The 25,222-nt window shown below is 40.9% G+C and overlaps 1 protein-coding gene across 1 annotated transcript; it reads left to right on the top strand.

Moving 5' to 3' along the window:
- The first annotated feature begins 14,900 nt into the window (after positions 1-14,900).
- LOC129726869 (40S ribosomal protein S29) lies at positions 14,901-15,402 on the top strand. The gene is made up of 3 exons (XM_055684088.1): positions 14,901-15,055; positions 15,165-15,264; positions 15,317-15,402. Exons 1-3 carry the CDS (start codon positions 14,994-14,996, stop codon positions 15,323-15,325), a joined length of 171 nt encoding a protein of 56 aa, XP_055540063.1. The 5' UTR covers positions 14,901-14,993; the 3' UTR covers positions 15,326-15,402.
- The last annotated feature ends 9,820 nt before the right edge of the window (positions 15,403-25,222 follow it).

Raw genomic sequence — 25,222 nt, forward strand, 5'->3', positions numbered from 1 at the left:
GGGACCGGATGGAATCCCGAACTTGGCCATCAGGACGGCCATGAAAGTGGCCCCCGATCTATTTCGAGCAGTCATGCAGAAGTGCCTGGATGACTGCCTCTTTCCGGACAGGTGGAAGCGACAGAGATTGGTGCTGTTGCCGAAGGCTGGGAAACCGCCAGGGGACCCATCGGCATACAGACCTATCTGTCTGCTGGACACTACGGGCAAGGTGCTTGAGAGGATTGTCCTCAACAGACTGGTAAAGTACACAGAGGGTGTAAACGGTCTGGCAAGTAACCAGTTCGGCTTCCGGAAAGGTAGATCCACGCTGGATGCTATTCTCTCTGTCACCAAGACGGCAGAGGTAGCACTCCAGCGTAAGAGTTGGGGCATTCGCTATTGCGCAATCGTCACGCTTGACGTGAAGAATGCATTCAATAGCGCCAGTTGGGACTCCATAGCGCTCGCGCTTAGGAGCATCCACGTACCGGTGTCGTTGTACAAGATTTTGGAAAATTATTTCCAGAATCGGGTACTAGTTTACAACACGGAGGAGGGTCAGAAGTGCGTCCCAATCACCGCAGGGGTACCGCAAGGTTCCATCCTGGGCCCGGTGTTGTGGAATGTCATGTATGACGGGGTGTTGAAACTAAAGTTCCCTGTAGGGGTTGTGATCGTCGGTTTCGCAGACGACATCACGCTAGAGGTCTACGGCGAGTCGATCGAAGAGGTCGAGTTGACGGTCGCGCACTGCATACGCAAGGTCGAAGACTGGATGCACTCTAGGAAACTGGAGTTAGCGCACCATAAAACGGAGGTTACGGTTGTGAACAACCGCAAATTAGAGCAACAGGCGGTGGTCAGAGTCGGTGACTGCACCATTACCTCAAGGCGTTCCTTGAAGCTCTTGGGGGTTATGGTTGACGATAAGCTCACATTTAAGAGTCACGTCGACTATGCCTGTAAGAGGGCTTCAACGGCCGCTGCAGGACTATCTCGAATGATGTCCAATAGCTCAGCGGTATATGGCAGCAAGCGTAAACTTCTTGCCAGCGTGGTTTCGTCCATACTTAGGTATGGTGGGCCAGCGTGGTCCAAAGCGTTAGGTACCAACAGTCATCGTCGAAAACTGGAAAGTACCTACAGGCTCATGTGCCTGAGGGTTGTGAGCGCGTACCGTACAGTGTCATACGACGCAATCTGCGTCCTGTCCGGCATGATGCCTATCAGCATAGCCATTAAGGAGGACGTAGAATGCTTCGATCAACGTGACACAAGGGGTATACGAGGCACCAGAAGGTCATTCTCGATGATCAGATGGCAGCAGGAATGGTCCAATTCCGCAAAGGGTAGATGGACGCATCGACTTATTCCGGACGTATCCGGATGGGTCGGGAGGCGCCATGGAGAAGTTAACTTCCACTTGACACAGATTCTGTCAGGTCATGGTTGCTTCAGGCAGTATCTACACAGATTCGGGCATGCGGGGTCCCCCATGTGTCCCGAGTGCGCGGATGCGGAAGAAACTGCTGAGCATGTCTTCTTCGTGTGCCCTCGTTTTGTGCATGCGCGGAGCGACATGATGGTAGTGAGCGGGCCAGACACCACTCCGGACAACCTAGTTCGGAGGATGTGTAAAGACCCAAACATTTGGAGGGCGGTTTGTACAGCCGCCTCTCAAATAGTTTTAGAATTGCAAAACAGGCGACAGGTTGACCCCCGACACGCCAGTGTTAGCTAACGGCCAGTCTCCAGGTTAGTTAGCTAAGTTAGCAAAGAGATCTATAGAACCAAGAGGGTGCACAGAGCACAAAAGCCGCTCCCCGAAGCAATACCTAGCGGTGGTCCCGGGGAGTATTTAGGGCTGGAGACTGGAGGGGTTTTAGTGGGTCCGGTCACTGATTCAAACCAACCCCACACTCCCTGAGGTTGGTCACCTCAGGGGTTTGGATGCAAATTTCCCCTCCACCTGAAACAAAAAATAAAAAAAAAAAAAATAAATATATATATATATATATATATATATATATATATATATATATATATATATATATATATATATATATATAAATATATATATATATATATATATATATATATATATATATATATATATATATATATATATATATATATATATATATATATATATATATATATATATATATATATATATATATATATATATATATATATATATATATATATATATATATATATATATATATATATATATATATATATATATATATATATATATATATATATATATATATATATATATATATATATATATATATATATATATGTATATATATATATATTTTTTTTTTTTTTTTTCTTCACATAACATTTATTTGACACGGCACAAATACAATTTAATGTTTAACGGCGCCAATTATATCTGATGACTTAAAAACTAAAGCAAATTTTTTATCCTCGCTGCCGACTACGAGCTGAAATTAAGTCTAACTTAAAACTAGCATGGGATTTCCAATCAGTGTTTTGTTGTTCAATGGTCGTCTGATAATCGTCGAATGGCATGTATGGATTCGTTCTGCTGAGCCACGATGTCGTGAGTTGGGACAGAGGCTCGTAGTCCTTGGGTCCTGGTTCTATTGTGCGGGGTCTGGTTGCTGGTTTTGTGCTTAAGGTTCAAACGTGTTCTTGTCGTTTTGTTGGGTGTAGACGGAGGGGAACGGGACTAGACTGGGGCGTGGATGGATTTCAGGAAAACGTATATAAGGGACATGTAGGATAGGTCACGGCTCGCCAAGACATCACGAACAGGAACAGCCGGCTGTCTACCCTCGGTCTGCAGGGAAGCTATTAATTTAGACCTGGCGTCACGGTGTACAGGGCATGACCAAACCACATGCTCTATGTCGTGATAACCTTCACCACAGGCACAGATACCACTTTCCCCGAGCCCAACACGACGGAGGAGCGCGTCAAATCTATAGTGATTGGACATAAGCCGGGACATCACGCAAATGAAATCCCGACCTACATCCAACCCCTTGAACCACGGGTTCGTCGATACTTTGGGGATTATGGAATGTAACCACCTTCCCAATTCCCCTCTGGTCCAAGCATTTTGCCAACTGATGATCGTATTCTGACGTACAAGTGCGAAAAATTCATTAAAGGCAATTGGTCTTTCATAAATATCACCGTTTGTTGCGCCCACCTTAGCCAAAGAGTCCGCTTTCTCATTACCCGGTATCGAGCAGTGAGAAGGGACCCACGCTAAGGTAATCTGAGTAGATTTTTCGGATAAAGCACTCAGATGTTCCCGTATTTTCCCCAGGAAATACGGAGAGTGCTTAACATCTTTCATCGATCGGAGAGCCTCAATGGAACTGAGACTGTCCGTAAAGATGAAATAATGGTCCGTGGGCATTTTTTCGATAATCCCTAGGGTGTACTGAATTGCAGCTAATTCTGCGACGTAAACAGAAGCAGGATTATCGAGCTTATGGGAGACGGTTAAATTGTTATTGAAGATACCGAAGCCAGTGGACCCATCAAGAAGTGATCCGTCAGTGTAGTACATATTGTCGCAGTTGATGTTTCGATATTTATTGGAAAAAATTTTAGGGATCTGCTGCACGCGTAAATGATCCGGGATTCCACGAGTTTCTTCTATCATGGATGTATCGAAAAACACAGTAGAATCAGAAGTATTTGATAAGTCGACACGATTTGGAATATTCGAAGAAGGGTTAATATTTTGGGACATGTGATTGAAATACAATGTCATAAAACGGGTTTGAGAATGAAGTTCGATTAACCTTTCAAAATTTTCAATCACGGGACGGTTCAAGACCTCACATTTGATTAGAATACGAGAAGACAGGCTCCAGAAGCGGTTTTTCAATGGTAGTACTCCAGCTAAAACCTCCAAACTCATCGTATGGGTCGACTGCATGCAACCTAAGGCGATACGCAAACAACGATATTGTATTCGCTCCAGTTTGATCAAATGTGTGTTTGCTGCGGAGCGGAAGCAGAAACACCCGTATTCAATAACAGACAATATCGTTGTTTGGTAAAGCCTTATAAGGTCTCCTGGATGGGCTCCCCACCATTGTCCGGTTATTGTACGAAGAAAATTCACTCTTTGTTGACATTTTTTCATCAGATACCTCACGTGACAACCCCAGGTGCCTTTAGAGTCGAACCAGACACCAAGATATTTGTGTACCAAAACCTGAGAAATCGTTTTACCCATTAATTGTGTTTGAAGCTGAGCAGGTTCATGCTTTCTAGAAAAAACTACTATCTCAGTCTTCTCCGGAGAGAATTCGATACCTAGCTGTAAAGCCCAAGCAGACAAATTGTCCAAGGTATCTTGCAATGGTCCTTGCAAATCGGCAGCTTTGGCTCCTGTAACAGAGATTACACTGTCGTCTGCAAGTTGTCTTATCGTGCATGAATTTGCCAGACATTCGTCGATGTCATTTACATAAAAGTTGTAAAGAAGGGGGCTTAAACATGAGCCCTGGGGAAGACCCATGTAGCTAATGCGAAAAGTTGCCAAATCGCCATGCGTAAAATGCATGTGCTTTTCGGACAACAAATTGTGCAAAAAATTGTTCAAAATTGGAGAAAATCCTTGTCGGTGAAGTTTACCCGAAAGAATGTCAATAGAAACGGAATCAAAAGCCCCCTTAATGTCCAAGAACGCAGACGCCATTTGTTCTTTACGAGCATACGCCAGCTGAATATCTGTTGAAAGCAACGCAAGACAATCATTCGTCCCTTTGGCACGGCGGAAGCCAAATTGAGTTTCTGATAGTAGACCATTTGATTCGACCCAGTGGTCTAAACGACGGAGTATCATTTTTTCCATCAATTTCCGGATACAGGATAGCATTGCAATCGGCCTATAAGAGTTGTGATTAGAAGCTGGTTTCCCTGGTTTTTGGATGGCGATCACTTTCACTTGCCTCCAATCCTGCGGTACAATGTTTTGCTCCAGGAACTTATTGAACAAGTTCAACAAGCGCCTCTTGGCATTGCCGGGTAGATTCTTCAACAAGTTGAATTTGATTCTATCTAATCCAGGCGCGTTATTGTTACAGGACAGGAGGGCAACTGAAAATTCTGCCATCGTAAAAGGTGATTCTATCGCATCGTGGCCCGGAGACGCATCGCGAACAATATTTTGCTCAGGAACAGAGTCCGGACATACTTTCCTGGCAAAATCAAATATCCACCTACTTGAAGACTCCTCGCTTTCGTTGACCGTTACGCGATTCCGCATTCTTCGGGCTGTGTTCCAAAGAGTGCTCATCGATGTCTCCCTCGACGTCTCGTTATATATATATATATATATATATATATTTTTTTTTTTTTTTTTTTTTCTTCACATAACATTTATTTGACACGGCACAAATACAATTTAATGTTTAACGGCGCCAATTATATCTGATGACTTAAAAACTAAAGCAAATTTTTTATCCTCGCTGCCGACTACGAGCTGAAATTAAGTCTAACTTAAAACTAGCATGGGATTTCCAATCAGTGTTTTGTTGTTCAATGGTCGTCTGATAATCGTCGAATGGCATGTATGGATTCGTTCTGCTGAGCCACGATGTCGTGAGTTGGGACAGAGGCTCGTAGTCCTTGGGTCCTGGTTCTATTGTGCGGGGTCTGGTTGCTGGTTTTGTGCTTAAGGTTCAAACGTGTTCTTGTCGTTTTGTTGGGTGTAGACGGAGGGGAACGGGACTAGACTGGGGCGTGGATGGATTTCAGGAAAACGTATATAAGGGACATGTAGGATAGGTCACGGCTCGCCAAGACATCACGAACAGGAACAGCCGGCTGTCTACCCTCGGTCTGCAGGGAAGCTATTAATTTAGACCTGGCGTCACGGTGTACAGGGCATGACCAAACCACATGCTCTATGTCGTGATAACCTTCACCACAGGCACAGATACCACTTTCCCCGAGCCCAACACGACGGAGGAGCGCGTCAAATCTATAGTGATTGGACATAAGCCGGGACATCACGCAAATGAAATCCCGACCTACATCCAACCCCTTGAACCACGGGTTCGTCGATACTTTGGGGATTATGGAATGTAACCACCTTCCCAATTCCCCTCTGGTCCAAGCATTTTGCCAACTGATGATCGTATTCTGACGTACAAGTGCGAAAAATTCATTAAAGGCAATTGGTCTTTCATAAATATCACCGTTTGTTGCGCCCACCTTAGCCAAAGAGTCCGCTTTCTCATTACCCGGTATCGAGCAGTGAGAAGGGACCCACGCTAAGGTAATCTGAGTAGATTTTTCGGATAAAGCACTCAGATGTTCCCGTATTTTCCCCAGGAAATACGGAGAGTGCTTAACATCTTTCATCGATCGGAGAGCCTCAATGGAACTGAGACTGTCCGTAAAGATGAAATAATGGTCCGTGGGCATTTTTTCGATAATCCCTAGGGTGTACTGAATTGCAGCTAATTCTGCGACGTAAACAGAAGCAGGATTATCGAGCTTATGGGAGACGGTTAAATTGTTATTGAAGATACCGAAGCCAGTGGACCCATCAAGAAGTGATCCGTCAGTGTAGTACATATTGTCGCAGTTGATGTTTCGATATTTATTGGAAAAAATTTTAGGGATCTGCTGCACGCGTAAATGATCCGGGATTCCACGAGTTTCTTCTATCATGGATGTATCGAAAAACACAGTAGAATCAGAAGTATTTGATAAGTCGACACGATTTGGAATATTCGAAGAAGGGTTAATATTTTGGGACATGTGATTGAAATACAATGTCATAAAACGGGTTTGAGAATGAAGTTCGATTAACCTTTCAAAATTTTCAATCACGGGACGGTTCAAGACCTCACATTTGATTAGAATACGAGAAGACAGGCTCCAGAAGCGGTTTTTCAATGGTAGTACTCCAGCTAAAACCTCCAAACTCATCGTATGGGTCGACTGCATGCAACCTAAGGCGATACGCAAACAACGATATTGTATTCGCTCCAGTTTGATCAAATGTGTGTTTGCTGCGGAGCGGAAGCAGAAACACCCGTATTCAATAACAGACAATATCGTTGTTTGGTAAAGCCTTATAAGGTCTCCTGGATGGGCTCCCCACCATTGTCCGGTTATTGTACGAAGAAAATTCACTCTTTGTTGACATTTTTTCATCAGATACCTCACGTGACAACCCCAGGTGCCTTTAGAGTCGAACCAGACACCAAGATATTTGTGTACCAAAACCTGAGAAATCGTTTTACCCATTAATTGTGTTTGAAGCTGAGCAGGTTCATGCTTCCTAGAAAAAACTACTATCTCAGTCTTCTCCGGAGAGAATTCGATACCTAGCTGTAAAGCCCAAGCAGACAAATTGTCCAAGGTATCTTGCAATGGTCCTTGCAAATCGGCAGCTTTGGCTCCTGTAACAGAGATTACACTGTCGTCTGCAAGTTGTCTTATCGTGCATGAATTTGCCAGACATTCGTCGATGTCATTTACATAAAAGTTGTAAAGAAGGGGGCTTAAACATGAGCCCTGGGGAAGACCCATGTAGCTAATGCGAAAAGTTGCCAAATCGCCATGCGTAAAATGCATGTGCTTTTCGGACAACAAATTGTGCAAAAAATTGTTCAAAATTGGAGAAAATCCTTGTCGGTGAAGTTTACCCGAAAGAATGTCAATAGAAACGGAATCAAAAGCCCCCTTAATGTCCAAGAACGCAGACGCCATTTGTTCTTTACGAGCATACGCCAGCTGAATATCTGTTGAAAGCAACGCAAGACAATCATTCGTCCCTTTGGCACGGCGGAAGCCAAATTGAGTTTCTGATAGTAGACCATTTGATTCGACCCAGTGGTCTAAACGACGGAGTATCATTTTTTCCATCAATTTCCGGATACAGGATAGCATTGCAATCGGCCTATAAGAGTTGTGATTAGAAGCTGGTTTCCCTGGTTTTTGGATGGCGATCACTTTCACTTGCCTCCAATCCTGCGGTACAATGTTTTGCTCCAGGAACTTATTGAACAAGTTCAACAAGCGCCTCTTGGCATTGCCGGGTAGATTCTTCAACAAGTTGAATTTGATTCTATCTAATCCAGGCGCGTTATTGTTACAGGACAGGAGGGCAACTGAAAATTCTGCCATCGTAAAAGGTGATTCTATCGCATCGTGGCCCGGAGACGCATCGCGAACAATATTTTGCTCAGGAACAGAGTCCGGACATACTTTCCTGGCAAAATCAAATATCCACCTACTTGAAGACTCCTCGCTTTCGTTGACCGTTACGCGATTCCGCATTCTTCGGGCTGTGTTCCAAAGAGTGCTCATCGATGTCTCCCTCGACGTCTCGTTCACGAACCGACGCCAATATCCACGTTTCTTTGCTTTAGCCAAGCTTTTAAGCTTGGTATCAAGCTCCGAATACCGTAAATAGTCGCCAGGTATACCTCCCGTCTGGTAGGCCTTAAACGCGTCGGATCTTTGCGTGTAGACATCGGAGCACTCTTGGTCCCACCACGGAGTGGGAGGCCGTTCTTTGATCGTTACGCCGGGATATTTCTTCGTTTGGGCTTGCAACGCGGCGTCGAGAATCGAGCCCGCGAGGAGGTTGTATTCTTCAAGTGGTGAATGATGTTGAATCGACTCGACCGCTTTTGAAATCATTTCCTCGTATAACTACCAATCGACATTTCGTGTGAGGTCATACGGAATGTCAATTGGTCGCATGCGAGTTGACCCGTTAGTAATTGAAATAAGAATAGGCAGATGGTCGCTACCGTGAGGATCGAGGATTACCTTCCATGTGCAATCCAACCGTAGCGACGTCGAACATAAGGATAGATCCAAAGCGCTTGGGCGCGCTGGAGGTTTCGGGATACGTGTCATTTCACCGTTGTTTAAAATAGTCATGTCGAAGTCATCGCAAAGGTTATAGATTAAAGAGGAGCGGTTATCATTGTATGGGGAACCCCAAGCCACGCCATGAGAGTTGAAGTCTCCCAAAATCAAACGTGGCGGGGGAATATATATTGAGGCAATGCAAAGCTCTTTACCTTGTATTGTCATTTGACATGCGACAACTTCGATGCCTGGAATCGAGGGGAGGAATTTCACTAATCCAGAGTTTGTTTCATCAACTGGGAGTGTAAAAGGAGCAACTGGGGTTTTAGATGTTCCTGGGAGTGCTGGGAACTCCTTCTGGGACTTTAAATTTGCCAGCCCAGGAGGAGTTTGCTTCGGTTTTTCCGCAGCACTGTTTGGTTTGTTTGTAACTTTCATTTCACTTTGAGAAATCTTAGGACCTTTTCTGGGAAGTTTAGGAGAGGAAATATTTTTCCTCTTTCTAGACTCCCCAGGATTGGCGTAAGATGCTCCCGCTGGTGAATCGTCAGAATCGGTTTCATCAGAGGACAACAGATCGAAGGGGTTCGAAGTAACGGGAGAAGTGGTAACGGTCTTCTTCAGCATGTCAGCGTAGGAACGCTTTGAACGCTCTTTGAGAGACCGTTTTATTTTATCCCTGCGCTGCATGTACACCGCACATGTCGAGAGCTCATGCAGATTTTCTCCGCAGTGAATACACTTTTCAGCGTTAACACTGCAAGAATCTTCCGCATGAGACTCCCCACACTTGCCACAACGTGCCTTATTGCAGCAGTAGGCGGCTGTATGGCCTAACTGCTTGCAATTCAGGCAGTTCATGACGCGGGGCCCGTAGAGCCTCACAGGGAGACGAACCCGGTGGATCGAGACGTGGCTTGGTAGTGCAGACCCGGCGAACGTAACTCGAAACGAGTCTGACGGAGTGTATACTGTTTTGCCACCGATGATCGATGCTGACCGCAATTGCTTGCAGTCGAGCACCTTTACTTCGGGACACGTTTTGTTCTTAAAGCACCCTTTGGCACTTTGCAGTATACACTCGACGGACAGACTCGAATCGGTTATGACACCGTCGATCTCCACGTCTCGTGCGGGTATGTAAACGCGATACTCGCGTGTGAAGAGCTCAGAGCAAGCTATATCGTTGGCCTCTTTCAGGTTACCGACCACGACACGGAGCTTGCTAGGCCGGACCTTGGAAATTTCGGTCACGCCCTTGTACTCCTTCGTCAGGTCTTTAGAAATCTGCAAGAGGTTCAACTTTTTCGATTTCGGTCCTGCCTTTGGCCGAAAATAAACAGTATAGCTGCCCTGGGCTCCGTCTGGGTAAAGCCTGGGGCGAGGGGGGACTGAAGAATGAACAGGGGAGGGGGTAACAGAAGGGTCAGGGTCAGAGGGGTTCGGGGATGGTGGCGCGGGAGGCGAGGGATCTACATCCATCGTGCTAAGTCTAGCGCACTAGCGCTGACAAGAACACGTACCTTTTTATTTCTCCCTTCCAGTAAGGTTGGTTGTCCGATCGTTCGAAGTAGCAGCCGTTACAGCCAGCAGCACCAATACAGCAGCACCAAACAGCCACCAGCAGCGAGCCAGGTGTGAGATCACTCCACACAGCGATACAACTCGCTGAGACTGATGGCTTCTTCTTTTTCCTCGTTTGTGTCTCGTCCACTGCTGTAGCACAATCCAGCCAGCAGCCTAATCGGCTTACGCACCAGCTGGCAGTCACGATGCGAAACAGTTGCACAAAGGCACGACCTTGAACCCGGATTTATTTCACTTGACCAGGCAAACAATGCCAACACTTGTTCACACGTCTTTTGTTTTATACTCTATCGGACCGATCACCAAACACGTCCAGTACTGATGCGTGTTCGGCACAGAATGTATATATATATATATATATATATATATATATATATATATATATATATATATATATATATATATATATATATATATATATATATATATATATATATATATATATATATATATATATATATATATATATATATATATATATATATATATATATATATATATATATATATATATATATATATATATATATATATATATATATCTTTTTAAATAAAAATGCAGCTCTGTCTGTCTGTTCCATATAAGCTTGGAAACTACCGAACCGATCGGCGTAAAATTTTGTATATAGGGATATTAGGGGCCGAGAAAGATGACTAAGATAGTTCGAGACCCCTCCCTCTTCTGGAAGGGAGGGGTCCCATACAAATGAAACACGAATTCATGCACATCTCGAAAACTAACCAAGCAAATGGAAATAAATTTAACAGGTGAATGTTTTTATGGGTAAGAAAATCATCAATAATGGTTTAACACCCCTTTCTCTTCTGGAAGGGAGGGGTCCCATACAAAATAAACACAAATTTATGCACATCTCGAAAACTAACCAAGCAAATGGAACCAAATTTGACAGGTGGATGTTTTTATGGGTAAAAAAATCATCAATTATGGTTTAACACCCCTCCCTTTCTGGAAGGGAGGGGTCTCATACAAATTAAACACAAATTTATGCACATCTCGAAAACTAACCATGCAAATGGAACCAAATTTGGCAGGTGGATTTTTTTGGGGGTAAAAAATCATCCATAATAGTTTGACACCCCTCCCTCTTCTGGAAGAGAGGGGTCCCATACTAATGGAACACAAATTCATGCACATCTCAAAAACTAACCAAGAAAATAGAACCAAATTTGGCAGGTGGATGTTTTTAGGGGTAACAAAATCATCTATAATGGATTGACACCCCTTCCTCTACTAAACGGGAGGGGTCCCATACAAATGACACACAAATTCATGCACATCTCGAAAACTAAACAAGCAAATGGAACCAAATTTGGCAAGTGGATGTTTTTAGGGGTAACAAAACTCTTCTGGAAGGGAGGGGTCCCATACAAATGAAACACAAATTCATGCACATTTCAAAAACTAACCAAGCAAATAGAACAAAATTTGGCAGGTGGATGTTTTAGGGGTAACAAATATATACATAATGGTTTGACACCCCTCCCTCTACTAAAAGGGAGGGGTCTTATACAAATGAAACACAAATTCATGCACATCTCGAAAACTAACCAAGCAAACGGAACCAAATTTGGCAGGTGGATGTTTTCAGGGGTAACAAAATCATCCATAATGGTTTAACACCCCCCTTCTGGAAGGGAGGGGTTCCATACAAATGAAACACAAATTCATGCACATCTCGAAAACCAACCAAGTAAATGGAACCAAATTGGGCAGGAGGATGTTTTTAGTGTTATCAAATATATCCATAACAGTTTGACGCCCCTCTCTTTTAAAAGGGAGGGGTCCCATACAAAGGTAACACAAATATCGCACAGCTCAAGAACCAATCCACCAAATAGAACCAAATTTGGCATGTAAATGTTTTTAGAGGTAACAAATATGTCCCGAATGGTTCGACACCCCTCCTTCTTATGTGAGGGAGGGGTTCTAAACAAATGAAACACAAATTTCTGCACTTCTCGAGAACAAACCAAATCAATGGAACCAAATTCGGCGGGTGAAAATTTTTAGGGGTAACAAAAATGTCTATAATGTTTCAACACCCCTGCTTCTTCTGAAAGGAGAGGTTCCACACAAATTTCTGCACATCTTGAGAAATAATCAAGCAAATGGAACTAAATATCACATGTTGAGGTTTCTGAGCAAGAAAAATTTTCGACTCCAGACACCATTGTTAAATTTAAGATGGAAACTTCCGGTTTCTATCCGGAAAATGTCTCCAAATATCATTTTAAAATCCAAGATGGCCACTTCCGGTTTTTTGAAAAACAGCGGGATATGACCAAATACCACCCAATATGGGTATTTCCGAAATCGTGATGATGCATTGAAACCACAAATCGACCTCAGACAACATTTTGAGTTGTAAAATGGCAACTTTTGGTGACTGGAAAACTGCCGAAAATTACCCAAAAACAACCAAATATGGGTGTTTCTTTAACCAGAATGATGCTCAGATTCCAGAAATTGTCACAAAATGAAATTTTGAAATACAAAATGGCGACTTCCGGTTTCTGGAAAATAGGCGAAAATGACCAAATATTACCCAATACGAGTGTTTCTTCAACCAGAATGACGCTCAGGGGCCAGAAATTGTCTCCAAATACCATTTTGGAATCCAAGATGGCGACTTCTGCTTTCTGAAAAACAACCAAAATCGGCCGATTTCCATCCAATATGAGATGCTTCGATACCAGAATTATACACAGGAGCTAGAATCGACCACAGACACCATTTTGAATTCTAAGATGGTGACTTCCGGTTTCTGGAAAACAGCCGAAAATGACTAAATAACACCTATTATGGGTGTTTTTTTAACCAGAATGATGCATGAAGCTAAAAATTGACCACATACACTATTTTGAACTTCTGGGAAACAGCCGAATACTACTACATATGAGTATTTTCGTAATCGAAATAATGTATAGAAGCCAAGCATTGACCCTGGACACCATCTTGAATTCGAAGATGACCACTTTCAGTTTCTGAAAAACAACGAAAATAACTGAATACCCAATATGAGTATTTGTACTAAAGGCAATAGACGAGGATGTTGTCATTCCGATAAAACCAATTATTTCAAACGATCGCAAGAAATCAATGAATTTGGAATGTTGAAAATTAAGGCCCAAATACACACACGGCGTGACAACGCCTTCCTGACGAAAATTGTCAGTACCTTCCTAAAACCTTCTAGTGTGCCTTCTAGCGCCTATTGCCTTCCGCTCGTCTACACGGAAGACGCAACCACGCCGTCTCGAACCCCGCCGTGCGCAATCCTTCTTGTCGTCATGCCACCCAATTCCTGTTTGTTTATGTTCGTTGGAAGAAAAAATAAGGCATTACACTTCTAGCATTACCAGCAGGCGAAAAATGATACTACACGGCGTTGCCAGCACCTTCGCCAAAAGAAGGCAACACAAGACCGTTTGGAAGGTACGATTCGTCTACACGGAAGGCAGTCAAGTACGCAGCCGAAGGCGGCGAACGACTACCTTCTCCACTAAAAGGCAGAGCTAGAAGGTTCTGGTTGAAAGGCGTCCCAACGAAAGGCGCGATTACGCCTTTTAATTTGTATGGAGAAGGCGTCATTACGCCGTGTGTGTATTCGGGCCTTTATTAAATTAAACACAAAAATAGGCGGGACGAAGTTTGCCGGGTCAGCTAGTATATATATACGAGCTTCGCAGCGATTTTGCAGATTTTACTAATCACAGCTTGACATGAACATTTTTGACACATCGATTTGCTCGCTGATTTCCAGCAAACCTTAATTTTCTGTTTTGTGTTCAGCAAATAGTTTTGCTGTATTTTCGTTGATCATTGAATCGACTACTGGTTTTCAGTTGATTAAATAGAGATAAGTGACTTTTCACCCACGCACACTAGTAAACGTGTACACCCGTGTAAAGTTGCTTTTGTTTCCTCCAAATTGTAAATCATCGCATCTTGTTGCTTCGACTTTTTCACTTTTTACCTATTTTGGTCGATTATGTTCAGCAGCTTTTTCCGATTTCTGATCACGAATGAAAACATTTATTTAAAAACAAGTTTAAAACACATAATGAGTGTTCAACTGAATATTTGTCCAGCTGCTAAAAACATAGCATTGCCAACAAAACAGCTATTTGTGAATATTTACCACAACTAATGGCACTAACACATTCGTACGTAAGAAGGTCTATACTGTTTTACACTAGAAATAAAATTGCTGAATAAATTCAGTACATTTTGGAACTGAATTACAGCAACATTTTGGAAAAAAGCTACAAACAAGCGGTTAGCCGATACGCTCTCAGTAAAGTATTTTGCTGAACCATGAAGAGATATTTTGGTATGTATGATAAATCTGCAAATATCTGCAAATCAATATAAATCTGCACATGGACTCTAAAAATTTGCGTTTGTAGACGAACCTGCACATCTGGTATCCCTGTATCGAACTCTTGTGTATCGATCCAAAAAATCGAAATATCTTATTCTCGAAAGTATCGATAATAGCGATACCGATACAATATCGTCCATTGCTAGTTCTTTCGCGTTTGAAGTTTTGTGCGGACAACATGGGTTTTTCTGAACTTTGGTATTCGCATCCACGAAAATATGGACAAGGCTCTCGTTTCTGGTACGCATTAGTGTTCATGCTTTATTCAAAAGCTAAAACGTTTGTCAATATTTGTAACAATAGACCTCGTGCGCCGTGAATAATTTTATATTGCTCTTTGATTTTATAGTCGTGCCTGCTCCAACAATCACGGAATGATTCGCAAATATGGCTTGAACATTTGTCGACAGTGTTTCAGAGAATATGCGAAAGACATCGGGTTCAGAAAGGTATGGTTATATATAATCATGAGTACATAACCTATAATGTTTTCATTTTCAGTTGGACTAACCTATGATATATGGATCAACACATCTGATCGAATAATTTATTTCTCGAAAAAAGAAATAAACTGAGGTTATTCTGAATATTTTTCGTACTTCGAAAATTATTTTAATCTCCCTTATTGCTCACTGCGATAGTCTGGCTTTTGTAAGAAAATATCGGTTCCGTTAAACTTATTAGTTGTGCTCCTAATTGAGTTCGAAAAACTTTGTTTTAATGAGTCAATCTGTACACCAGAGGGGCGCCAAGACACTCACCGCTAAGGCAATTGTCAACATCAAAACGGATAACGCAGCTAGCTGACATCACTATCTTATTTGCTTTGTTTCATCGCAGCGGATCCGCGATTTGCGGGCCCCATTACCAGATGCTATGTTATGCGTATGAAAAGTGGCGGTGATATTGGCCCTGACACAAGTAAAAGAGATTTTTAAGGCTGTTCGCACCTACGCGAATTCTCATATGCAACTGTCAGTTTATGTGTGAAAACAAAAGCAAAAATATTTCCCTCCTTCACTTTCGCAAGTAAAAACCAAACCAATATCAACAGAGTCGTCAGAGCCAATGCTATCTCGTTTACACACACGCTGAGATGTTAGTCCTCGAAACATGGCGGGATGCCAGCTAGCTGGGATAACGGCATTGCCAAATTATACAGCTCGCCAGTTTTGATGTTGACAGTTGCCTTAACAATGAGTGTTTCGGCGTCTCTCTGGTGTATAGGCTGACTACTTCTCTATTAGTGAATTTTTCAATCCACTGGGTCAGTGCAAGTCTTTGCAGGAATAGAGTAACGATGTTGCGACTTACGAGTCCGGAAAAAATAGCTATATGTCTAGGCTCAATATGTGCTGGTAAGAACTTACACACTAATAGCGATTTTTTTTATTCCGCTGAGTCAGTGCAAATCTACGCAGGGATAGAGTAACGATATTGCGATTTATGATGCAAGAAACAGATGCCAGATAGCCCCAGGTGGGCTTCGGAACTAAAGAAATTGGCTATAGATCATTGCACGATGACGTCACAAAACAAGAAGAAAGGGATTTGACAGTTTTCGGCTCGAATAAAAATGCGGAACTGTCTTGTTAAAAATTGCGTTTCCAAGAATAAACCAAAAGATCACAGTAACGCATTCGCATAGGCGGAGAGTTTTCCCATCTTTTTCGTACTCGTATCATTAATTTTCACTCCTATCGCATAAAAAGTGAATGGAACGCATTGTAAACAAACTCGTGGGAAGTATCCGAAAAGTGAGGTTATTTTTCGTGTGCAATGATCTATACATCATTAGCCCTGACACAAGTAAAAGAGATTTTTAAGGCTGTTCGCACCTACGCGAATTTTCATATGCAATTGTCAATTTATGTGTGAAAACAAAAGCAAAATTATTTCCTTCCTTCACTTTCGCAAGTAAAAACCAAACCAATAGCAACAGAGTCGTCAGGGCCAATTGCATGGAACGGCCTAACCTCACTTTTTGCGAGTTTCGATGAACAAAACTGTCGGTGAAATTACGCCGGTCCCCCGAGCCACTTTTGGCCACTAGAACCTCGCTGTCAATCGTTTTACTGCCGGAAGTCAGCGCGTTGTACCAGTGGTAAACGTAAAAAATTGTCAAGTAGGCGCCAAGTTGATTCTGAAATCGGCCAAGATAAATTATGTGTGTGCTAAATTGCCGGTACCCGCATAACTGTCCTATACTGATTTTGGTCACTTTTGAGTTATCATCGGGAATCGACTTAGTTGTTATCATATTTTCTGGAAAAAAATTTAAATTGATACTTTTGAATGGAAAAACACGGGAAAAATACCAAGTTGTTTTTGTCCCATATTGAAAGTACCCGCATTACAGTCCCACTGCATAGTAGTACAAACTGCAAACATATGATTTTGCTCCAGATTAGTGTATATCGGATTATTTTACATATAGAAGTATGTCATTTAATTAACTAGACTAATGTTGTTTTTCTGTAGCACCATCTACGTTGCCAATGATACTGCCGGTTGCTGGGTGAATTTATATGTGATGGCACAAAATATGCGAGTGCTTTTGAAATGTACCCGCATATTTTGTCCCATTTTGTCTTTTTTTCAAGTAATATAACGTAAAACCAATTCCATCCATGGTTTTTTTTCTCAACGATAAACTTGTGGTGCCATGTTACTGTTATTCGCGTTGACGGTGTTGCTGATATTTGTTTGGTTTTTGCATGCGAAAAAGAAGGAAGGAAATATTTTTGCTTTTGTCTTCACGCACATTTTGACAATTACATATGAGTTTTCACGTAGGTGCGAACAGCCTTCAAAATCTCTTTCAACGCGAATAACCCGAATGGTCATTGGTTCTGGATGTAATTTCTGTAAACCCGAAAATTCGGTTTATTCGCGTTGAGAGATTTCGAAGGCTGTTCGCACCTGCGTGAACTCTCGTATGTAATTGTCAAAATGTGCGTGATGACAAAAGCAAAAATATTTCCTTCTTTTTTTTTCGCACGCAGAAACCAAACAAATATCAGCAACACCGTCAACGCCAATTCACGGATCGCCGTTTTCTCAACATGTTTTTTTTCATAATGGGACCAGAGATGCCAGATGTTTTTGAAAAATGACTGCAACTTCTCGAAAAACCGGAAAAATCTGTTTGAAATCTGAAAAAATCTATCCGTGATTCGAAAAAATTTAGCTTATGCAAGCAAAAATCTGCACATATTTTGGAAAAATCTGCGTAAATATGAGGAGATCCTGACAACAATCTGCGGAAACTATTGAAAGTCTGCAAATATCTGCGAATCAATAAAAATCTGCACACAAACTCTATAGAAATCTGCGTTTTGCAGACAAATCTGCACATCTGGTTTCCCTGAATGGGACAGTTATCCGGGTACCGGCAGTATAGTGCGCGCAAAGTGAAAAATACAGGTAGCATCGCGCCATGTTTCAAGCAGAGTCTATGTGTATATATAGAGTGCCTATAATATAACTAGAGTGGCGCCATGTCATCAAAAGTAACGCTGGTAACACTGGTAACACTCAACATCCTTGTTCTTTTCCCCACACGAGTTTAATGGGTTGTTTGCTCAATTGGAATGACACTGACAGATATTTTCTTTTCCAATTTTGACAGTGTCGCCACTCTATATATATTTACAGGCACTCTATGTATATAGAGTCGCGCAAAGAAAAAATCTATCGTTTCGGCAACACAGTTTTTGTGCCGTTTGTTGCCAAGAACTATACAGTTCTGTTTTTCACCATGCATAAGCGAATATCATTTTTCTAAATTCTTCACAAGGTACACAGTTTTGAAAGATTACACCGGTGATGTTTTGTTAAATTTAAGTGAACCAGTGTACAGGTTTAATGTTGGATTAAAATGTGTAAGTAAAACTTCGGAAAAACACATTCTTTATTACGCTCAATTACAACACTTTTCATCCACTCCTAATATTATCACCTTGTTTATTTACATTGCTCGGTTGGTACCCTCGTTTGACACTGATTTGGTTTCATCTTTGCGGGACTCTTATTATAAACATAGACTCTGGTTTCAAGGTCCAACTAGAGTGCCTGTAAATATATAGAGTGGCGACACTGTCAGAATTGGAATAAAAATTATCTGTCAGTGTCATTCTAATTGAGCAAACAACCTATTAAATACGTGTGGGGAAAAGAGAGAGGATGTTCAGTGTTACCAGCGTTACTTTGGATGACACGGCGCCACTCTAGTTATATATAGGCACTCTAATCTCAGCGTGTGTTGTGTAAACTAGAGATACTCAGAGAGAGAGAGATAAGCAATGAAAAAAAACCGCTGATTTGGGAACTGGGTTTCACATATCAGAGGTGCCAGATCTCTTCTCAAAGCGCAATAACTTTTTTATTCGGCTCGTATAACCACCCCTATGGCATCTCAACATGTTTCAAGGGCTAACATCTCAATATATGTGTAAACGAGATAGCATATCACCGCCTCTTTTCATACATCTTTATCTTACTGCTGACAGCGGGCACAAAGTAATTTGAGCCCAGGACATGAGTTCATTGTCATTCACTGTTACTCGGTATAGGGAAGCCTAAGGCTCGCGTGTAACTGATGGTGACGGTGAAAGCACATACATAAGACATGTATGTATGTATGTGGTGAAAGTCCTGGGGAATAATAAAGTGCATCACAAAAACCGTGAAGGTGTTAAATGCTATGTTTATGTTTAATTTTATATATTTTCATCATTATTCTGTAGACCATATAAAGGGTTTGTGAACCACCAGTAAAAATCACTGGAGCATTCTCAATTTATGATTTAGCAATAGAACATGAAAAACGTGTAAAAATAAATATATTCCTTATTGAACCTTATTGCAATACCTTTCAATGTGTTACCTTTCTTGTTCGTTTGGCTCGAATTTTGACATGTTCGTTTGACTCACAACCAGGGTTGATATTTGTTGACACTCTTGAGTGAAAGTGAAAAAAAGCATCCATAAACGTTATTTTTTTACAATCCTTTCAGAGTTCTCCCTTTCCGCTTTTTGCATGGAAGTGAACTGTCAAAACACCTCATTATATTTCATGCGATGAAAGTGTAATCTGTAGTGTATCTGAAAGAGTGCTGCGATCATTGGAAGTGAAAATTGAAAATGATTGGCTGTAATTTTCGAAGAATTTTGCTGGGGAAAATGACTTTTATCAGCACTGCTCACAACACTCTCTTCGCATATCTCTCCCTCTGAGTATTGTCCTTTCACAAAAAATTAGAATGCATACAGAAAAATAAAAATACCCAAATATGCGTATTTTTGACGCAAATCAGCCCTTCTGTGCGGAAAGGTACATAAAGGTAAAAGTGATTTACCGACTTTTGAGTACCTGCACGGAAGTCATCATTTAGATAAAAACGGATACCTTGAATCAACAATATCAAGATCAAAAACTTCATACAATTTTTTACCCAAAATTAAGTATTCGCATTTTATTAAGCTGTTGCATTGTTTTCACCAATTTTTATGTGTATTATTTACCTAAACCAGTGAAAATTCAGGTTTACGTTAATTTACATTGTTTTTACGTGTTCACTTGGTAATATTTTCTTTGTGTGCAGGGTATTTTCAAGAAAAAGAAGAAGCAACACCCGCAACTGACAGACATCTCAAACACTGGTAAAAAAGTGCTGTAAGGAATAGCACTCGATACACGTTCAACTGGGGATAGTGAAATGTTCGTAATTGAAATACAAAAATATCCGAATAAGTTTTATTCTCTACACCTTATCAGTTAATTAGAGTCTTTTTATTTGTTTCTTAGGTTTTCGTTAGTCTTGATCGAGCAAAGAATATCATATTCATCATCAAAGGCATCTACGATTTATTGCCATCATCATGGGCACCATTTCGCATATTTATAGATCGGTTAGTGAACATCCCAGCAAACAAGTTTGTAGGTTTACAGCTTAATAGCACATACTTAGACATACGTAACACTGGCGATTTTTTTTGGTACTCTTTGCCCCACATCACCCGGTACCAACACCAGTATGAACTGCTCGACGAAAATGAACGGAATGAATTTTCTTCATCGCGGCTCTACTCGAGCCCTCAACAAAATCCCTTACGAAACTGTCAAAAAGTTGTTTACAAAATCAATGCTGCAGTTTTCGAGTGGGAACGAGACAAATGCAGGGCTGCGCAGGTACACAACCTCCATAAACTGCTCAAACAGAGGTTTTTTTACAGAGGTTGGTACTTTCGAGTAGTTCATTTTGTACCAACTTTTTTGGAAGATTTCTTCCTGAGTGTTACGTATGTCTTATGTATGTGTTAATAGGCTATTATTCAGTGGATTTTGGCTGAACTATAGCTCAAGAAGCCGTTATCGAACAAAATTGTTTGTTGGGATGATACGACAACATAGTACGAGTTTGTTAAAGTTCGCATGCTTTTGGCGATTTGATGTATTTATCACAACAATGCCATGATATATAAAATAAATGTCGTGAGACAACTATGTCTATAAAGCTCAATTTTACATTAAATATCACTGACAATGTTTTTCATAGTAAAATTATTGTCGGCGGTAGATTCAACAACAAACACATTGCAAAAATACATCGTAAATTTTTTTCGGGCAGTCAATGAAAACTATGTTATAATGCATACTGTTTAACAACATCAAATAATGGATTATAACTAGTTTATTCGTAGAACATTTTGATTGCAAACCATATCAAAGCGGCTCTGCTGCATAGTCGAGGGCAAGGAATCAAGGCGGCTTTAAGTCAATGCTATTCAATTTCAATTGAAGTAAATTAAGAGTGCATACGCTTTTACAAACAAGTTATTGAGTCGCATTTCTATCAGACCCATGTCATGGCAACTGTTTCCTGAAGCCGCCGCTGGCGATGATGGCGCTAGTGTTGAAAATATGGTCTTAAGATCCGTTCATTGTGCCGCATCAGTAACATATGTTTTTGCCTTTCTCCTAGAAAGGTATCCAGCTTTCCACGAGCGGTAATGGCGGATGGATTTGACATTTCATGTAGGTTGTCAAACTGCTAGTTCATTGGATATTTCCATTGAACTGAAATTAGCTAGATGGATTTGACACATAATGGAGGTTGTCATACTACTAGTTCAATGGATTTCTCCATTGAACTAGTATTATTATACGTCAAATCCATCCAAAAAGCACTAGTTCAATGGAAATATCCAATGAACCATATTATGACAACCTACATTTAATGTCAAATCCATCCGCCATTACCGCTCGTGGAAAGCTGGATAGCAATCACTCACGGAGGAAAAACTAACTGGTTTGTTTTCAACATATTTTTGGTTGATGTATGAACGAAAAAATATTGTTGCTTCAAATTAGGATTGTATGATTACAAATTATTATTCTAGTTTGAAACTAATCTAATCAGCCGTTTCAAATTAAGTGCACAGTTTTTGTTGAATCGATATAGAATGTTTATTGTTATTACCTAAGAATTTGTTTATTTTGAATTGAAATTAATTTTGATACAACAATAAAACGGTGTTTTTCAATCTGTTGTAAATAATATCTTTTTTCAGATTAAAACAAACCGTCATTGTTGTTTGTTTTCATTTGGCTTCGTAAGTTACCGATACTAAAATACTCGATATCTTGAAAAAATATCGATACCAAAATTTACGATCTTAGTATCGTCCATCTCTATCTGTCATAACTCAACGTTACCTTACGAACTAATTTCATTTTTTGTCATATTGACTCACATTTTAAGTTTAGTAAAGCGGGCAATGTATGTAGTTTCGCGGGAATGCGAAGATGAACGGGAATAGAAGGTGTGACTAGAATTAGAAAAAAATTTCCCTCGTCCAGACGGGACTAAAACCCGCAATCTCCGTTGTCTTCGGCAAGGTGTTCTGGCCAATTAAACTACTGGGTAAGGGTAACTCTTCCTAAGACCAATGTCGAATCACCCTCTACTATTGTGTTCCCGCATCTCAGCACGCCGCGATGAAACTGCACACACTGCCCTGTGGAAGTTTATTTCTGTCAACTGAGAGAGTGGTCTCTTTACGCACACTATGTATAATGACTTATTATATCTACAGCGGCGCAAGCGATGAGACACGTCAGTTGGTGGCCAACTCCCATGGAAGGCGTATCACGGAAGAGCTCCGTTGTGCTAATTTTACTTTACGAACTAATTTTATTTTTTGTCATATTATTAAATACTGAATAAGACGATTCCAATCTTTCAATGTTTGGGCCAGTAAACGGCATTCGCCTCTTCGGCCAATTTGATAAGTAACTTTGACGTCGGAGAGAAACGTAGAAAGTTCTCTTTTAAAAATATTAAATTCAGAAGCAATAGTTACCACAATAGGTGGAACTTTCTCCTTTTTTACAGAAATTTCACTTTGAATAGTTTTACGTTCGAACATTTCAATTTCGCCGGCTTCTTGCTCAGGCAGAATATCATATAAATTTTCACTGCATAAGCTAGTTTCAGAAAGAGATGCCTCTCTTTTCCGCCCCGTAGCGATGTGTGGTTTCTTTTTTCGTCCTGCCATTTCAGGTGATACGAAAAAAGTTCAAGAATAATATCAAATTGCAAGTATTGAGAAAGAAAGAAATAGGTAGTCTTAAGAAAGACCGATGTAAGTTAACTTCCAGGTAATCTTTAAAAGACACACTGACAAAACACAAACTTTGAAGCTATAGGTCGTCAAAGACCAGTCCACAAGCAACCGAAAATACGTCTGATCTGTCGGGCAGCTCAAAACGCACTGAAACTCGGTAGTTTTTATTCTCTCTTTCAGATGACAGTTCTCACAGGTGACAAAAAATTCTTACAGCTAACAAAGAAAAAATCGAAAACATTGCACTAATACAAACGCTCCTGGAGAACTCTATATAGAGTTCTCCAAGCGAAAACACACAAACACTACGACACGGCCCGCTTAACACTGTATATTGAAATTTGTGAGAGTGTGAATCAAACTCGGTAGTTTTTTATGCTCTCTTTCAGATGACAGTTCTCACAGGTGACAAAAAATTCTTACAGCTAACAAAAAATAAATCGTAAACATCGCACTAATACAAACGCACCTGGAGAACTCAATTGTTATTATCTAGACCATATAGATTAGTCTGTTAAAAACACCGCACAAATCTGACCAAGCCTAAAAAGATAGCAATTACCTTAATATTTTTCTATGTGTGCTCATTAAATGTAGTTCACCCAACCGCCATCATACTCGGAGGGGCGCCACATTTTTGTTGCCCGTATTGTTGGTTGAGTTGGATATCTATGTTTCAATAATCTAAGGTTACAGCAAGAAGATGGTTACACGCTATCAGAAAACGATGCATGTGGGTGTTCTCTGTTTTGAGTGTAGTATTCGTTTCTCCCTCTAAGGTCTTCGCATATCTCTTCCTCTGAGTATTGCGAGTCTCTAATCATGGATAGAATTTTTTTTCAGATTTCAAGCAGATTTTTCGGATTCTTCCGGTTTTTCGAGCAGTGTAAGGCATTTTCCAAAAACATCTGGCATCTCTGCGTAGGACATCAGTACCAGAGTTTAGCATTGGGCGATACGACGGAGAGTATCGATACTTCAGCATCGATACCCGAAGAACCAAAAGTATCGAGATACTCAATATATCGGTCAAAAAGTATCGATACCAGAAGTATCGATACTATAGCTTAGATCATTTTTTGAATTTTTGATAAATACATTTACTCAGGGTGGCCACTTTACCGGAAAAACGGGAAAAGCGGGAAAAAGCCGGGAATTTTAAATCACCGGGAAAAAAATACGGGAAAATCGGGAAATTAGGCTTCACGCCGGGAAAATCATCCTTCTTCATGTCTGTCGCTTTATTTGTTCAACAGTTTCTGAGGAAATGTCAACATGAGACCCTGTTTTTTTATGTTTACCTTATGATTCTGCCGGATAGGGGAAAGCTGGTTGTTGGTTTCAGTTAAAGTCGACAGCGGCTTCGCAGCAAGATCTGCGTCAAATAAAATCAGGCTTGATCAGGTGGATAAATTTACTGTTCCGTAACATATATTGTCAGATTTTAAAGAAGTCAAAAAGTTATCAGCGTCGCGGGAGGCGTATTGAAACTTCTTGTTAATAGTGTTCGACATCGCATCGGGGAGAATCCGGTCAAAAGTCAAATAGGACCGGAAACTTCGAGTCTCGATTTTATTTCGAACCGGACCGGAACGGAGCTACCCGGTTTGTACTTCCCGATTTTTGGTATGATTTTAACCACAAGCAGCAAAAAAAAATTTTTTTATTCTGTGTTGGACCTTTTGACTACTTGATTTTGTTGGGGAAAGACGCCACCTTGAAGAGCTATTTGTTAAAGATTTCTCAGATTTTTTCTATATCAAAAACAAACAGTAG

This window comes from Wyeomyia smithii, chromosome 1 (genome assembly GCF_029784165.1).
Source record: "Wyeomyia smithii strain HCP4-BCI-WySm-NY-G18 chromosome 1, ASM2978416v1, whole genome shotgun sequence".
Lineage (NCBI taxonomy): Eukaryota > Metazoa > Arthropoda > Insecta > Diptera > Culicidae > Wyeomyia > Wyeomyia smithii.

Coding starts and splice junctions, on each gene's coding strand:
- LOC129726869 (XM_055684088.1), top strand. CDS start 14,994: ATGGGTTTTTCTGAACTTTGGTATTCGCATCCACGAAAATATGGACAA. Junction 15,056..15,164: donor GGACAAGGCTCTCGTTTCTG/GTACGCATTAGT, acceptor TTGATTTTATAG/TCGTGCCTGCTCCAACAATC.